Below are 19,272 nucleotides of genomic sequence, written 5' to 3'. Positions count from 1 at the left end.
TATGGATATTATTGTGGAATCGCGAAACGAAACTTTTCAAGGTCATCAAATCGTGATGACGTCATCTAGGCGCCATTTTGTAAAATTAAATTATTGATCATATCATCGCAACTAATCATCATAAATCATTCATATTTGCACCATATTAAGTTCAGATGACAGGTCATCAGGACATGTCAACAGAGGTCATGCAAAGGTCACGACGCGCACGTACGCGCGCGTCAAAATTTTAAAATTTTCCAAATCAACCGTGGTCAAGTTTGGGTACGTTTCAGGCCATTTTGAGCATGTCAAAAATTTGCACGCGCACAGGTATGCGTGCGCGTTCTTGCTCCTACCATCGCTATGCCTCTTCGAGTTGTCATTTATTTTGTGTCTGTCCATCGTCCATGATCTTCTGATTAATTTGATACCTCATTCAGCCTCTTACAACCAATAATACGCAAATGCGCGTCAATTCAAATGTGCCTTACACGCGCGTGCAAACTCGCAAAATAAGTCAAAAGTGGCCAAAAATATGCCTATATAAAATTCACTGTAGCTCTTCAAGGAGTCCGTTGACCCCCAATTTATTTTTCCTATTCGAATAGAGTATGAATTGGAGATATGATTTTATGCCACATTTGACCCTTAAAAACATCGTGACGTCATCAACATGGCGTCGGAACTAAAAATTAGTGTTTTCTGTTTCATGATGTCACAACACTCATGTAAATTGATTCTAATTACGTAAATATTGGTCTTTTCTCGCCAAATTTTAAATATGTTTTACCTTAGAATGTACCCTTTAGACAATATGTCCATTGTTTCATTTTGAAGCTTGTACTATTCTCAAAACTGGAATTTGCACTAGGTTTGTCATCATGACATTTTTCTACTTGCAACAATTTACATTGACAATATGTTTCCTGTTCTGCGCTCCCTGTCTGTCCGGAAGATCGTGGTCGACTGGATAACGCATCTGCCTGGTAACGCTAGGGTCGGTGGTTCAAACCTCGCTTGACTCTCTTTTTTTTTTTTTTTTTTTTTTTTCCTTTATTATTAGGTGGTCTGTCATGAATATGACAGATCACCTATTATATTCGTCAGATTTTACTTTATTTATTTTTATTGCCAAATTTTGTCGCCAGGTTATCTCAAAATCGGGCCTGTCAAATTTCTTGATTTTCATGTCATGTATGGATATTATTGTGGAATCGCGAAACGAAACTTTTCAAGGTCATCAAATCGTGATGACGTCATCTAGGCGCCATTTTGTAAAATTAAATTATTGATCATATCATCGCAACTAATCATCATAAATCATTCATATTTGCACCATATTAAGTTCAGATGACAGGTCATCAGGACATGTCAACAGAGGTCATGCAAAGGTCACGACGCGCACGTACGCGCGCGTCAAAATTTTAAAATTTTCCAAATCAACCGTGGTCAAGTTTGGGTACGTTTCAGGCCATTTTGAGCATGTCAAAAATTTGCACGCGCACAGGTATGCGTGCGCGTTCTTGCTCCTACCATCGCTATGCCTCTTCGAGTTGTCATTTATTTTGTGTCTGTCCATCGTCCATGATCTTCTGATTAATTTGATACCTCATTCAGCCTCTTACAACCAATAATACGCAAATGCGCGTCAATTCAAATGTGCCTTACACGCGCGTGCAAACTCGCAAAATAAGTCAAAAGTGGCCAAAAATATGCCTATATAAAATTCACTGTAGCTCTTCAAGGAGTCCGTTGACCCCCAATTTATTTTTCCTATTCGAATAGAGTATGAATTGGAGATATGATTTTATGCCACATTTGACCCTTAAAAACATCGTGACGTCATCAACATGGCGTCGGAACTAAAAATTAGTGTTTTCTGTTTCATGATGTCACAACACTCATGTAAATTGATTCTAATTACGTAAATATTGGTCTTTTCTCGCCAAATTTTAAATATGTTTTACCTTAGAATGTACCCTTTAGACAATATGTCCATTGTTTCATTTTGAAGCTTGTACTATTCTCAAAACTGGAATTTGCACTAGGTTTGTCATCATGACATTTTTCTACTTGCAACAATTTACATTGACAATATGTTTCCTGTTCTGCGCTCCCTGTCTGTCCGGAAGATCGTGGTCGACTGGATAACGCATCTGCCTGGTAACGCTAGGGTCGGTGGTTCAAACCTCGCTTGACTCTCTTTTTTTTTTTTTTTTTTTTTTTCCTTTATTATTAGGTGGTCTGTCATGAATATGACAGATCACCTATTATATTCGTCAGATTTTACTTTATTTATTTTTATTGCCAAATTTTGTCGCCAGGTTATCTCAAAATCGGGCCTGTCAAATTTCTTGATTTTCATGTCATGTATGGATATTATTGTGGAATCGCGAAACGAAACTTTTCAAGGTCATCAAATCGTGATGACGTCATCTAGGCGCCATTTTGTAAAATTAAATTATTGATCATATCATCGCAACTAATCATCATAAATCATTCATATTTGCACCATATTAAGTTCAGATGACAGGTCATCAGGACATGTCAACAGAGGTCATGCAAAGGTCACGACGCGCACGTACGCGCGCGTCAAAATTTTAAAATTTTCCAAATCAACCGTGGTCAAGTTTGGGTACGTTTCAGGCCATTTTGAGCATGTCAAAAATTTGCACGCGCACAGGTATGCGTGCGCGTTCTTGCTCCTACCATCGCTATGCCTCTTCGAGTTGTCATTTATTTTGTGTCTGTCCATCGTCCATGATCTTCTGATTAATTTGATACCTCATTCAGCCTCTTACAACCAATAATACGTAAATGCGCGTCAATTCAAATGTGCCTTACACGCGCGTGCAAACTCGCAAAATAAGTCAAAAGTGGCCAAAAATATGCCTATATAAAATTCACTGTAGCTCTTCAAGGAGTCCGTTGACCCCCAATTTTTCCTCACTCTTGGATATGGTGAATATCTCATAGGGAGACTGCGTTATTACTACAAAATTACGTTAAAAATGAAATTTACACATTTTCGCAATATACGTCAACGTATTTATAATTATTTGACAGTATCTTTTTTATTAGTGGTCAGTTTTCTCTCAAATTTTGATATGATGTAGTCGAAACATTTTTCTACAAATAACGTGTGAATAATTTTCACTTTCGACCGCAGCATCAATGTTTTGTGACCTGTTTAAGTATTTGCAAAATTTTTCTCGGCCTAATTTTTGAGAATTTTTTAGAGAAAATGTTTTGTTAATCAATTTTACGGTCTTCCTGTAAGTTTCAAGCCCACTGGTTTTGCACTTTTTCATGTACGACATTTTTCGTATTTTTTCCGGAACTCTTTAAGAGGTAATTTTAACATTGTAAAACATCATTTATGTATTTTCTGAGTAAACGCTACAATATTGAAACGCTATTTGGTGGAAAAATTTCATTCCAGACATTTTGTCGAAATTCCCAGATTTTTTTGTTGTGGTCATTTCTATTGAATATAATGTATAACAAATTTGCAGGTACCTTATATGAAATTTTAAAAAAAATTGCAAATTCGTTAATTTTACGGGAAAATTGCTTGTATTTTAATCTTTTACCTTACCTTTTTTCACTAAAAATCATCACGAAAGAATTTTCAAGTAAATTTCAGTCATACTCAATTAATCAATGGATATTGAAAATTCTTGATGGTAAAAATGTGAAATTTTTCAGAAATTTTCAGAATTGTGCAAACTTTTACAACAAAATTCTACGTCATTCTTTCATAGAAAACATCGCTGATCAGTTTTTAAGTGAATGCTGGGAAACTGAAGCATTGTGATTCAGAAATTTCTAATTAAAATGATAGAAATTTAGAAGAAATTTTGAACAAAAGTTTTAAACATATTTTAGTTTTAAAAAAGTATCACCTATGAATTTTCATGTATTCTGTGAAATTTATACCCACTAAAATTGTAAAAATTCTTGCTTGAAATCTTGAAAAAAAGTGCTAACAGTACAAAGGGTTTTTAAAAAGATTTTGCACAAAAAACATAAAACTGTTGATTAAAAATTAGCTGCTGTGGAAATTAAGATTAAGGCGCCTTTCGTTGCACAATTTTAGAATGTCAATTTTGGTAAAAATCGTCTGAAATTTTTGAGGAGTTTTTAAGGCGTTTTACGTGCTCCAAACTTCATTTCATATTTACCGTATTGTATTATCACCACCATCATTATACTCATCACGATTGTCATCCCCACATTAATAATCACATATAGGAATGGTCTAAATTTAGTCCTATGATGTGTATGATCAAGATTATCAATCATATCTAAGTAATTCATTTCATACAACATTAGCCGACACTGAATGAAAATTCATGACAGACCACCTAATTCGTCCTCATGACGAATTAAAATCTAGTTTTAATTATAATTGAGTGGTTTTGTGGTAATTAAAAAAGTGTCACTCATTTTGTTTACAGCTATCTATAGTGATTTTCTGCCAATGAAAATTTTCTGGATAATTTCAATATAACAGTACTAATGATTAAAATGAAAATCTGTATTTAATTGTTTGAAATAGACATGAAATGCTCCGAACATTTGCTTTGCCCAATTGACCGCAGCCTCTGCGCAGCGCCAGATCGACGAGGCTCTATCCCTTTAATTGTTGAATGCCTAGCTGGGTAGCAGCAACTCATCATCTTTTGGTTTGAACCCCTGACTTCCTGGTTGTGAGAATTCATGGATACCAATTTTCATATCTTCAGGAAACTCTTTCCAGTAGGCTAGGGAATGTGTAAAGGCCCAGGAACTAATTATTCCAGTTACTGTACTTATAAACTACAGTCATAATAAATTTGAATATTGAAATATTCAGCTCCATAATTTTCTTCTTTTTCTATTGTCTATTTGTTTTACATAAATTTACGTATTTTTCCATACAATACTTTGTGTGCAATCTCATATATTATTATTCCAATTTGTGTCCGTCATAACTTCTTGGCCTAGTTACACTTTAATAGAAGAAGTTCCTGCAGCAGAGTCTCGAGAACACCTGTAATCAGATTGCGTAATCTTACAGGAAATTGGTATTTGGTGTATGGAATCTTACAAATTTACTTAAATAAAACAGCATTTCCCCCTTTTTAAACAGACCTGTTCAGTTAAATTGCAGAAAAATGCCTGTTTTATGAATTTACAGAATGATTCTGTTATTGCTTTCTGCAAATCTTCTGTTTTTTTTCTGTAAAATCACGTTTATTGTAACAGAGTAGGCCAAAATATAGCTTAAAAAACATAGCTTGGGCATTAGTTGACTGTTTCATGCTTTAACTCGACTGGACAAAAATGATTCAGTAGCTTTCACAGATATCACATTTTCTGTTTGGTTTATTAAAGCAAGTCTTATGAAACATCATGAATGGCTAGACATATATGGAAATGAATGTGTCTTGTCCTCACAAATCACATGATGAAGTCTGACAGGTCTAAACCTATTATGTCAGGATGAGTTTTGCTGGGAATTTATTACAATCACATTTTATTCCGCTCATTTTCTCAACTTGAGTGGGTGGGGGACAAGAAGAGGGGAGCACAAGAAATGGACGAGAAAAAGAAGGATGCATGTATTTGATTGTAATGCATGTATTATTATAATATAAAATTACAGTCAAATAAGTGTAAAATAAGTCTGATATGTCTGAATAGAACTATACACCTTAAAAGTGATTTAAGAAATGACCATTTAAAATTGACTTTTACAACTATTTTTATACCTGAAGTAGCTGTGGACAGACTTAACTATAAAGATTCAAAGTTATTTAGGCCTATACAGTGCATCCCCCCCAATGAGATTTATTGGTGATTATCACAACTTTATCACAAATAAAATGGATAACTAGCCTATCATAGTAAATTACTTTAAAAGAGGAGATGCTAAGCTTTGCAATGATAGGTCATATGTGTATTGTATTTGTGCTTGAGTTATGATTAAACATCAATAAATCTTGGATTTCTTTTTTTGTAGGATGCACAGTGTAAGCTTCATATATTTTCAATATCACAAGGCTTTATTCTGTAATGAATGTATAATTTCCTTGTGAATTGTATTGTCAAATTTCTTTAAATTGATGGAATTTTATTTTTTGTTGTTTTTCTAGATGTGAATGAGTGTCAGAATTCACAGTGCGACCAGCGGTGTGTGAATACTGAAGGAGGATACAGCTGTGAATGTGGAACTGGGTTTACTCTCTCGCCAGACAAACAAAGATGTATAGGTGAGTTAAAGCTCGGTGATGATGATAGTGATAATGATAACAATAACAATATTAATGATTAAGCCTGAGTCGAATCGATTTTAAAATCGGTGTTCGATCGATGTCATCGAACACCGGTGCAGATTTTGCAAAATCGGTGCATCGAAAAAAAAAAAAAAAATACGTCGGCCGGCCGATTCGTTTGGTTTACACAATCAATCATCAAAATATCAGTAATGTCCAACTTTACTACTACTTACTTGATTTCTATTGCCCCCAAAATGAAACTGAATGAGTAATTATGATGCTATTCACCATTAATTTGAAGTTTATTTCGATCATAGTTCGAGTCTTACTCGTCTGCTCGTGCCGAGATAATTTATGCACGATGAATTCATGAATGGAAGTCATGGCCATCGATCGTGCATGCGCAGTACTGTTCTTTAATCAAACCAGAAAATGGCCGGAAATTGACGCGATCAACGTAAAATAAATCTTGCTTTCATGAACAATATTAAAATCATGACCATAGAACATTATTTAATCGTAATATTTAACAATAATTTGCATATGATAATCATTAATATGAATTTAGAGCTTGATGTGAAACGTTTGTATTTCGTTTCAATTTTCAATGGCGGACATCTCATGACGATCGACTTGACTTCTTGAGTCGAGCTAGTGCAGCGCACTTGTCTAAAAAAAATAATCATCACGTCAGGATTGATTCTCGAACATTGTCTACATGCAAAAACTCTGTTCAAGTTCGTAATATCACCATATAATAACATTTTACATGACAAAACAGAGAAAATTGCGTTTGATATTTTTTCCCATCAATTTGAAGCTAGTTTGTGCCCAACTTTTGCCCAACTTTGGGCTCTGATTTCATGAATGGGAAAATATGTCATACGTCATCAAACACGCATGCGCATTGTGCTTATTTTCTCGGAGCTTGGAGGAGACGTCCAGAGATAAAATAGAAATAATCCCAGTATTATTTCTTCCATATGAACATAACATACTTTGCTGACATCGTCAATTTTCTTAGTATGACCATAAAATCTTGTTAAATCGTAATAATTTAGATGAATTTAGGGCTCGATTCGAAACATTCGTATTTATTTTGATCGCATGCTCAATTGCGTCTAAAAAACTGGATTGTCATTATCAGGATTAATTCTCGAACATCGTCATAACTCATATTCCACAATCTTTCCTCACAATCGTTATATCAGCATTGAATAGCAATTCAAATGACCATCCAGAGAAAATTACGTATTTATTCCCATAAATTTATTTGGAGCTCATTTTGGATCCAACTACACAATCTCAGGCAAGTTACAGCGCTCTCCGTTGATTGCACTTGTTTGCTGGCGCTGACGTCAAGCACGCCTGTCGTTTCGGGAGAGTGAGTGTACGGAGCTGTGGACGGGGCTGGTGAATGGACTGCGAATGCTAGTCGACCGAAAATCATTCGGATCGACTCTGCGTGATTCATGTCTTTATTATTGTTTCATTTTAAACTTATATGTTATCATCTGCAAATATCATTGTTGAAGATATTTTGGGAAGAATTCTGCTTTGGTCCCCAGCCTTTTTTGTGTGTTTTGTGATCATGGAAAATACAAACGAACTTTGCTCTGTCATCTGCTTGTGCATCGCTCACCCGGCCAACGCCAGCGCATACGTATACCGTCAGTGCGTAGTGCATATGCAAAGCGCATCGCATCGACGCAAAAATAAAAGACTAAATTTTCCCCGCCTTCAATATTCGATGCATCGATGTTCGATCGAATTAGAGCTGTCGAACACCGGTTTTCAAAATAATCGATATGACTCAGGCTTAGTAATGATGATGAAGATGATGATGATGTTGAGATGATGGTGATGATGATTGGGATAAAGATGGTGATGATAATGGTGATGATGATTGATGATGATGGTGATGATAGTAATGATGATGATAATGATGATGATACTGATGACTGGTGATGATGATGATGTTGATGATGATGATGATGTTGATGATGATGATGCTGATAATGATGAAGGTGATGATGATGCTGATAATGATGATTATGATGATGATAGCAATGTGTGACTACAGAAGGAGGATACAGCTGTGAATGTGGAACTGGGTTTACTCTCTCGCCAGACAAACAAAGATGTATAGGTGAGTTTAACCTTGGTGATGATGATGATGACAATGATGATGGTGATGATGATTATGATGATGATGATGATTTCGTGATGGGGATAATGGTAATGATGATGATGATGATAGTGATGATGATGATGATGACAATGATGATGGTGATGATGATTATGATGATGATATCGTAATGGGGATAATGGTAATGATGATGATAGTGATGATGATGATGATGACAATGATGATGGTGATGATGATTATGATGATGATATCGTGATGGGGATAATGGTAATAATGATGATGATGATGACAATGATGATGGTGATGATGATTATGATGATGATATGGTGATGGGGATAATGGTAATAATGATGATGCTGATGGTGGTGATGATGATCATCATCATCATGTGTTGATGATGATGATGGTGATGATGATTAATGTTAAATGATGATGATTGTGGTGATGATGATGATTGATAACGGTTATAATGATGGTGATGAAAAGGTCATAGTACCCCTTTAATAAAGCGTCTATCTATATTCTCTCAGAAATGACTCGAAGCCATTGGTCTACTGGTTTATCACTTGTAGAGTAAACAATACTTTCTTAGCTGTCAGCTAACACTGGACCATTGTCATTATGGATTTCCTTCTTAATTTAAGTGATATAATTTCCTCCATTAAATCGTCGGCAATCACAGGATGACAATTCCTTGGAGACTAGTCGATAGACAAGTGTTAATTATCAAACATTAATTCTATAGACAAACCAATGAAACCCTTAAACTTTACCTGATGGATGATATGCCACACGGTGCTTTCAGACTGCCCCGAAGTTCAAGAATACCAGTCATTCTCTGATAGGGGTAATTTATCCTGATCCACCCTGGTCCGAAAATAACAGACATATTTTTGCCAATGTGAAAGCAGAAGACTTGTATTATCTGCGAATGAAAATACCCGCTAAGTTGTAGGGACTTGCTGTAATTAAGAGAACTTTTGCATGGATTTTTTTCAAGGTTGTTGGTATTTTGGCTGTGTAAAAGTAGATTATGAGAACAACCCCGCAAAAAGTTGGGGGAGGGCGCCTTGTACTGCTCACACCTTGCCTGCTAATTAGACCCATACTGCACGCTCTGTACACTTCAAGAACTTATCCCAAATGGTCTGCAAATGGTCGGTGTGAATGTGTTAATTATTAGGTATTTTTGAAGCTGGAACAAGTTCTTATAAATGAATGGGCATTCTGGTGAACAAGTTGGTCTGAATGCACCTATTCAGAAATGATGCTTTGGTCCATCTGGGTCACGTATTATTGTGTCAGAACACGTGAGTTTGGTAAGATTTTTTTTATGGGCAATGTTTCTTTATCTAACATCAAGGTATCTATGTTGCTATATAAAAAAATGATACCTCAATTTGACCTCTGTATTATCTGTAGTTCCTATGACAGAGAAGAGCTTGACCTGCTTAAAAAGGAAGATCGCCATTTCCGTTAATCCTTTCTCTTAGTTTTATTTCTTGTTATATCATGGATTTGAATGTAAATAGCTAAGAGTAAAAAAGTTGACATATCCACTGATCACGCAATCCATGAATGGATTTTAATGTACATGTTTTTTTAGTACAACTTTCAATTCAGTTCATTTATTCATTTCTAAAAAAAAAGGCAATGAGTACAGATATATATACAGAGAAAAATACACTTTGAATATATACATCAGTATTTTAAAATGTAAGCATGCAAAAAAACTACTTAAAATACAACAATATTCGTGTATGATAGGCCTGTGTACAGTTATAATATGAGAAACGAAAAAGGAGGACTTAAAATAAAGCCAATAGTGGCCTTGTGAGATAAAGTCTCCTAAAATAATAAATGCTAATTTGGAGGCTACTTATACTTGGAGGCTTTGATTATATAAAATAATCAAAGCATATTATGAGAACTTAGGGTACAAAAGTAAATGGATTAAGAAAATGGACATATAGTATAAAGAATGTATAGTATGAATGAAAGGGATGACTGGACTATTCTTGGTCTGATATTACTTTCATTGAAATCGACCCTTTTCTGCCCTTGGAGGTCGCTGTGCGATCTCATGCAATTTTCTACCATTTTATCCATCAAAGTCAAATTTAATTCAATGCAGTTATATTACTCCCGTAAATTCAGTTAATTTTTAGTCACTGCCTGCTATTTCGAGTGGCTTTATTGGTGAACCAAACTTAAATCAAATCAAGCCATTTATCAGGGGAGCATAGGCCTGTCATGAAGCTTTTTGTCATTGATTTCACTCACTTATTTTTCTCTCGGCCAATCACACGCCAGCATTTTAGCAGCTTTTAACAGTTGCCAGTGAAAATCGCTAATACCTCCTCATGTGATCATACCCAACAAAACAATACAGGCTATAAACTGTAGACCTAGGCCATAGCATGCCCTGCATTTGAAAACTCCTGAATGGAAGTCCACAGGCCGTCATCTGGAGATATGACAGCTTCTAATTGATCCTTCCTGCCACTTGGCACTTCTCTGCACACCCAGACACTCTCTGATCCCTAAATTGGCAATTTGGTTTGTCGCCACCTGCCCAACGTTGAACCTTTCTCCCTATCTCGGTAACTGAAAGGAGAGTTGATTTTAAGAGTCGTCTGTAAATCCTTGATAAGCTGGGAGCAATATGAAGACATAATTCATAGGTGTATTATTTTTCTTGCTTGAGGATGCTTGGAAGGTTTGTAGGTCGGAGATATGGTCATGGGCAATACCGTGAATCATGGCAAAAAAAATATACATGTATTCATTCCTCTTACTTTGTTCTTCTAAAACGTTAGTTCGCATGGGCAAAGTATGATAAGTAACAAGTGTTTTAAAAAGGTAACAAGTATTTTAGAAAAAAAAATATGCGATATTTAAAACCTTGACATGTGAAGATACCCGTGTAGAATGATTTATCATTTTACTCAGTTCATCTTCATCTGTGCATAGGCAATGTCAATAGCCAAAAAGGATGACATGGCCAGTTCAGAAACTACATGATATTGATAAATGCAAAAGCCTTCATTGGATTTCTTTTTCAACATAAAATAATAATATAGTTTCGCTCAGATTCTTGATAGTTTTTGGGTTGCAGATATTGCCCAAATTAACAAAGAATGTATATTAAGTTTATTGAACCCCTCACATGTTTTTGAAACACGCACAAATGTGCAAGAAAATATAAAGCGCACACTGCCTTAATGCATGGGTGAACCTGTGTGAACACACTGAAACATGAATTCCTGAAATTCATCTAGTAGAACGTGTTTTTCATCTATATTACATTGTCAATGTTTTAGGGCCTACACATTCATACATGTATATTCCATTAATGAATAGAAATGGTCAAAATTAACTTATGGGAGATTCACCCAAAACTTAAATAGGCTTTAACAAGATTGAGTGATATGTTCATGTTTTGTACGAGCGTCTGTCCAGATGTTGATGAATGTTAATAGACAAACTGTTGTAGACATCTAGGGTGAGACCATGTGGGATTAGACCAGATGGAAAGTAGACAAAGTGGGTGAAGACCAAGTGGCAATTTACCAACTACCTTTCCAGGGGGGGTGTTTCACAAAGATTTAAATATGACTTAGAGGTGCACTTAAATACCTAGTCGCATGTGATATAAAAGGCATGACCACATTTATGACGAGAGGATGCGCACTACTGCGTATTGATCAACAAGATTGTGCGTTGCATATCATCTATGCGTCGTCATGTAAGTGCAACTCAAAGTCATACTTTAATCTTTGTGAAACACCCCCCCCCCGATCATTTTGTACAAATGGTCTTGCAAGCTTCAGAAGATTAAGTTTTTCGTATTCATGTTTTTGTACGATTCCCTTTCCAGATGTTGATGAGTGTCGACAGAGCCAGTGGCAGCCGTGTCATCACAACTGTGAGAACACCGCCGGTAGCTACAGGTGCTCCTGTAGACAAGGGTTCAGACTGCATATGAATGGAAGGTCATGTATCGGTAAGTCATGCCGGTGCAGGATGGGACTCTCAAAGCAAGTATTTGAAGAGTTTGGTTGCAAAAAGTGTTAGGTCCACTTTGGACCATTCCGAGAAAAAATATTGCAATATTCTTATGAGAAACTAAATTGTCATGATGTACTACCCTACCATGTGAACATAAAATTGGGTATAAAAGAAATCTGCCTGTCTTCATATTTAAAAAAAAATTCTGTGTCGACCGATCCCCTTTTGCAACCAAACTGAAAATGGACCTAACCCCTTTAAAAAAGGTGATTTTTCTTGGCCATTTTAGTTCAATTTTTAATGGGAATGTCAACTTTTCTTTGATATCATCTTATAGAGCTACATGTACTAAAAGTCTATACATTGAGAAAAAAAATCCAATTTGATGAAAAATGGACCTAATCCCCTTTTCAAGTGATCTCTTTAATTTTATTGATTTATTTCTGGTCATAAGGTGGATAGCCCTTTCAGCAAAGCTGATTTTTCAATGAGGTATACATACATTTACAACAAAAACGAAGCACATACAGTGTATGGACACAACAAAGTGAAAAACAAGTACATGTAATATAAATACCGCATAATGCTTAATGTCATTATAAAAAATAAAAATCTTACAGCTTCATGGTTTGGCTGATGACAAAATGATAACACAATATTTCAGATAGTATATTCGATTATGAAAACACAACTTAGTTTATGCTTAGTTCATCTTTCAATAGGCGTACTAGGAACACAGAGATAAAATAACCATAAAACACCACCCGAACGATTTTGGTTTATGTAATTTTCAATTATTGATTTAAATTATTAAAATTACTTAAATTTATTAATTTAAATTATGTATTTTTCTTTCTTCCTGTAGATATCGATGAGTGCAGGCAGAATGGAGGGCCTAGTGTTTGTCATCACATGTGCCTCAACACCCATGGTAGTTACACCTGCCAGTGTAGACAAGGGTTTGAACTACAAGAAGACAGCATGACTTGTGGAGGTTAGTGTTTGGTGTTGTGTTAGCATCAACACCATTGTCTATATGTAAACAGTCATTGAAAACACCAGTTGGCATTGTGTTGATAAGGTGTTGATGCCAATGGCAGCTATTCTTACCAGTGTAGACAAGGATTTGAACTACAAGAAGACAGTATGACTTGTGGAGGTTAGTTTTTGGTGTTGTGTTAGCATCAACACCATAGTTTATCATTTATATGTAAACAGTCATTAAAACACTAGTTGTTGATTGTGTTGATAAGGTGTTAATGCTAATGGCAGCTATTGTTTCCAGTGTAGACAGGGTTTGAAAAAGATAAAACAGCATGACTTGTGGAGGTTAGTTTTGGTGTTGTGTAAGCATCAACACCTTGGTTTATCATTTATATGTACACATTCATTGAAAACCACCAGTTGTTGATTGTGTTGATAAGGTGTTAATACTAATGGCAGCTATTCGTATCAGTGTAGACAAGGGTTTAAACTCCAAAGAGACAGCATGACTTGTTGAGGTTAGATTTAGTGTTGTGTTAGAATCCACACCTAAGTTTTTCATTTATCAAACAGTCGTTTCAAAAGACCAGTCACATTTGCCAGTATTGCTTTGATAATGGCAGCTATTCTTCTCAGTGTAGACAAGGATTTGAACTCCGAGAAGACAGCATGTCTTGCAGAGGTTAGCTTTGGTGCTGTATTAGAATCAGCACCATAGTTTATAATTTATCATTTATATAAACAGTTGTTTTAAACACCTCTCACACTTGTGGGGAATTGTTTTGATAAGGTGTGTATGCTAGTGGCAGCTAATCTTGTCAATGTAGACATGAAGTTCAAGAAGACTTGTGGAGGTTATTTTGGGTGTTGTGTTAGCATCAACACCAGGTAAACAGTTGTTTGAAACACCAGTCACACTTAGCTACTTTGTGTTGATTAGGTGTCAACACCCATGGCAGCTATTCCTGGTAGGAAAATGTATGACTTGGGTACGATTGTTCCGGTGTTGTCCTTGTGTCGACACCATATTTCATCACTAATTCACCACAGTGAAGTGACTGAAAGGCAAAACAATCCTGCATGTTGTTGAAGGTGCTATGGTGCTCGCGTTAACACCAATTACAATAACTAAATAATCTTAAATATACCCTGCTTGTTATCCACCCTGTTTTGAAGTATGAAAACCTATTGAATGTTGTTTAATGTGTTCTGGTGCTAATGTCAACATCTCTTACAATGACTAAGAAATTTGGAATAAACTCCCTCCATCTCTTCGAATCCTCTCTTCTCTTAACCTCTTCAAAAAACATCTCAAAACACACTTATATAACCATAAACCTTAACTTGTCTTATGCAATTAACAGCGCTTTGTATCCTCTGGAAAAAGAGCTGTATAAATCCAATTATTATTATTATTATTAGTGAAATATGCCCCGCCCGATATGCATGGTTTTAACCTTATACAATGGGCCATTTTCTTTTTACTGAAATTACCAATACAATTTTTCAAGCCTACAGAAGCACCACTTCCCGCTAATAAAAAAGAAAAATCGTCTTGAACTGTAAATGCTTCTTATTTCTCTTTGGTTTCCATTTTGTATCTTGAAAACCTGTTGAATGTTGTTTAATGTGTTCTGGTGCTAATGTCAACACCTATTACAACGACCAAGAAATATTGAAATATGCCCTATCCAACACCTCTTGCATGGATAAAAGCGTACAAAATGGACCATTTTTTGTACAGAAAATGCCAATATTTTTCAAGCCTAGAGAAGCACCACCTCCCACAAATAAAAAAGAAAAAGTTTCTAGAACTGCAAATGCTTCTTATTTCTCCTTCTGTTGGTTTCCACTTTGTATCTTGAAAACCTGTTGAATGTTGTTTAATGTGCTCTGGTACTAATGTCAACACTTCTTACAATGACTAAAAATAACTTGAAATATGCCCTGCCCGATATGCACCTAATTTTCAAGTGTGAACACCTCTTGCATGGTTTTAACCTTGACAGATATTGATGAGTGTGCCAGTCTACCACATGGGTGCACAGGAAAGTGTATTAACACCATTGGGTCGTATCACTGTAACTGTGCTAAAGGCTACTCCAGTATTGCAGGGAGATGTGTCGGTAAGTCTATTAATCGCATGGATCCCCCCAAACAAAAAGAATATAAGATATACTATAATGCAGTTTGCCAGGTTGTGAGAGAGTAACATTTGAAACCCTACTAATTGTATGTAAAGCACTTCTTATTATGCTCTGGGAGTCTGGCCTCCACTGCAAAATTGAGAGTTTCAAAGCTAAATAACACACTTGCACAATGGGCCATTTTCTTTTAATGGAAATTACCAATATAATTTTCAAGTCTGCAGAAGCACCACCTCCCGCAAATAAAAAAAAGAAAAATTGTCTAGAACTGCAAATGCTTCTTTTTTCCCCTTCCTTTGGTTTCAATTTTGTAGCTTTTCAAGAAATCAGAGGGTCTTTTGCTCCCCTGCCCCCTACGAATCTCCCCCAGGGGGCCATTTCATAAAGTTGTTCGTAAGTTAAGAGTGACTTTAAGAACGACTGGTGATCCTTTCTTACGTGCTAAACCATCGGCAATGAAAATATCATTTACCACAAGAAAGGATCACCAGTCATTCTTAAATTCACTCTTAACTTACAAACATCTTTATGAAACACCCGCCTGGGCTATTATATGCTAGTATATCACACATAACTTCAAATTCACAAAACACTAACAGTTAGTACATTAATTGATTAACTTAATTGTTACAACCCTCATTTGTGTAATTGTGTTCAGATTTGAACGAATGCAGAACGGCTAACGGCGGGTGTCAGCATCTATGTATGAACACAGAAGGAAGCTACTTCTGTACCTGCCGAACGGGCTACTCTCTCAGATCAGACTCTAGGACCTGCTCAAGTAAGTTTTTTTTTCTTAGTTATTTATTAATTCAAATATATATTTTCATGATTTTAATTTCATGACTGAACTAAAATGAGAACTCATTACCTGACACTATAAAATGAACAAAACAACAATAGAATTACAGAAATGTATTCTACTTGAGATTGACCTGAACTTTACTGTGTATACAAATACGTAGATTTGGATGAAATTGTATTCTGGCAATTTATAATATTTTCAGTTTATCTTCATCAAATCCTTGAAAAACAAGGAGCAAATTTTGAAATATCCAATTGAAACCAGTTCAATCAGGAATTTGTGAAGGTCAAGTATCTAGTTGCCAAAAGTAAGGTAAGGCAATGATAGGAATAAGAAAACCCACAATGATTCTTAACCTATTCAATGCTTAATTAGATCATTCCAATATGCTTTGTAAAGGACCCACCTCCTTCCGGTAGGCAGCATGTTTTCTGGGAAAAACTGATAAGATGACTTCATGTAAGCATCTAAAAATTGTGTCTTCAGTTCAGTTATTAAAGTACATATAGAATGCTTTTCACATGAGCAGAGAAATTGAAACTTGACCCTATTTTTTCACTCTCCAGGTATGAATGCTTGCGAGAGGTATGGTGCTGTTTGTGAGTTTGGTTGTGACGAGGTTGCAGGCTCATATAGATGCAGATGCCCCGAGGGATTCCAACTACATAGTAACGGACAGAACTGTGTTGGTAAGAGAGTTGTAATTTTTTTGTTACAATTTTGTAGGTAGTTTACAAAATAGTTGAAGAACTTGGGGCATAAGTTGTTTAAAATGAAAGTGTATTATCATTTGAGGCCAGTAATTTAATATGATGGTTCTAATTTTTTTTTTAATTTTTGGAATGACTTCAAAGATAATTTTTTGGTGATCTCTCTGGAATGATCACCTTTTGGTTAAATGACATTGCAGGTCTATTGTAACATTCAAACATTTCTTGAAGATGGGCCTATTTATCGCTTTCTATTCTTAACTGTCCTTGAGTTTTGTCTTTTATTTTTGCCATATATGTTTTCTATTTCTTACATTGTACCGTGAGCCCTGTAAAGAATGGATTTGGCACATTATTAATCATAAGTATTATCGGATAACCTGTCTAGATAGCAGATACAATGTCCTTGAGATAATTTCAATTATTTTCTTCCAGACATCAACGAGTGCTCCCAGGAGAGGGGTCTATGTCACTACCAATGTATCAATACCAAGGGTTCCTACCGGTGTCTTTGTCCCCCTGGGTACGAGCTTGGTCTGGATGGAAGGATGTGTACTGGTAAGTCTATCTGATTATTATTTTGATTTCTTTTGATCTCTGCATTATTTTTTTTATTCCTTATTTTTTTTTTAATTTGAGATTATACTTGGTACTACAGTGGCATGAAACTGGAATTAGTATCTGCATTACTTAAGAACTAGAGTATGAAGAGCTAATTGTTTCAACTTATATTGATGAATAATCTGATCTTGCTTATCCGGCTTTGTCAGAACCAGTCTCCATTTACAGACAGGTGATGAGAAGAATCTGTTATTACATCCTGGCAATAAAAATGATATAATGACAGTTTAGCCCTTTCTTATTTTTCCGTCCCCCATTATTTCAAGGTGTCTTGACCATTTAATAAAATAAAAAATAAATATGATACTAGAAAACTTATGTTATATACTCAATGCTATTGCTTGTAATGGTGATTAGTATTATTGTTGATATAATGTACTACTCTTGCTCCTACTATATCAATTATTTTTGTATTACCTTTATTGTTGTTGACAGTATTATTTTCAAGATTTCAATATGTATTACTTTCAGATGTGAATGAATGCCTTCAGGATCATGGATGCCAGTTTGGTTGCGAAAACACGGCTGGTAGCTTCCGATGTACTTGTCCTCCTGGATACGAAGGACTTGGATACGCAGACTGTCAGGGTAAGGTGTCCTAGTGGAACAATCCTAAAAACATATTATGATCTATGAAAGATATGTTTCATTTCTGGGGAGTGTTTCACAAATAAAAAAGTCAGTGATTTTATCTCACTATTTGTATTGGGCCAATCATATGCAGGATTCCAGCAGCTTATGAGAGTTATCAGTGCAAACAATCATCTATTTGTTTCATGAAATCTCCACTGGTCATGGATGGAAATTTCATAGCAACATTTGTTTCCCTTGACAGCCAATCACAGCTTGTCATGTCGCGTCCACAATTTTGTTGGTTCTATTATATATTTTTTAGTTCTGTTCATTCATGCAATTTTGCTCTAAAGAAGTGCGTATCCAAAAGCTTCGTTTTCAATGCTATTTTCTGATTTTGCAGTACCAAACACCTTTAAATGCATGTCAGGAAGAAAAAATTGTTGCAAAATGAAATGACTGCTGAGTATTAATTGGTATCACTGTTCATGTTGTATCTTTCTCACATTCAGCGCCCAGTGAATGTACAGATGGATTGTGTTCACACAAATGCATCAACACAGCAGATGGGTTCAGATGCCAATGCCCTTCAGGCATGAGATTGCATAACAATGGAAGACATTGCGAAGGTATGAACAGTGCTCTCTATATCCGTGACACGACAATTGCTCCGGTCTTAATATCTCAGAGGGCATAGGGTCAGAGTTAGAAGTGTTATATAGTTTTTGGTTCAGAATAGTGTAAAGATAAGGATTAGGGTTTATTTAGTTTTTGAGGTTACCTTAGGTGTTATGTTTGGCTTGACATGTAGATTTTCCATCGTAGCAGTTGTTGCTGGAGTTAATGTCATGGAAGCGCAAAATTTTGATTAAGGTATGTTTGTGTTTGCTTCTGTATCTGTCTCTCTTTTGATCTGTGTAGGTGTCTCTTGATGTATCTGAATGTTTCCTTCAGACACATTATTTGCCTGACCTTTTATTCATACGGTATGACAAAAATGAACTCTTACATAAAAGTTACAGCACGT

At 35.7% G+C, this 19,272-nt stretch overlaps 1 protein-coding gene across 1 annotated transcript in view; it reads left to right on the top strand.

Annotated features, from left to right (window-relative positions):
• Positions 1 to 19,272, top strand: part of LOC121420612 (fibrillin-3-like) — a 161,275-nt gene that overhangs the window by 80,585 nt on the left and 61,418 nt on the right. The window contains exons 7-15 of the mRNA XM_041615274.1: positions 6,123 to 6,239; positions 12,275 to 12,400; positions 13,271 to 13,399; positions 15,399 to 15,515; positions 16,195 to 16,317; positions 16,908 to 17,030; positions 17,487 to 17,609; positions 18,144 to 18,260; positions 18,758 to 18,874. Coding sequence (XP_041471208.1) covers positions 6,123 to 6,239; positions 12,275 to 12,400; positions 13,271 to 13,399; positions 15,399 to 15,515; positions 16,195 to 16,317; positions 16,908 to 17,030; positions 17,487 to 17,609; positions 18,144 to 18,260; positions 18,758 to 18,874 — 1,092 coding nt within the window. The remainder of the gene's footprint in view (positions 1 to 6,122; positions 6,240 to 12,274; positions 12,401 to 13,270; positions 13,400 to 15,398; positions 15,516 to 16,194; positions 16,318 to 16,907; positions 17,031 to 17,486; positions 17,610 to 18,143; positions 18,261 to 18,757; positions 18,875 to 19,272) is intronic.

This window comes from Lytechinus variegatus, chromosome 8 (genome assembly GCF_018143015.1).
Source record: "Lytechinus variegatus isolate NC3 chromosome 8, Lvar_3.0, whole genome shotgun sequence".
NCBI lineage: Eukaryota > Metazoa > Echinodermata > Echinoidea > Temnopleuroida > Toxopneustidae > Lytechinus > Lytechinus variegatus.
Note: the sequence above shows the minus strand (reverse complement) of the source record. Positions and strands in the feature narration are given on the sequence as shown.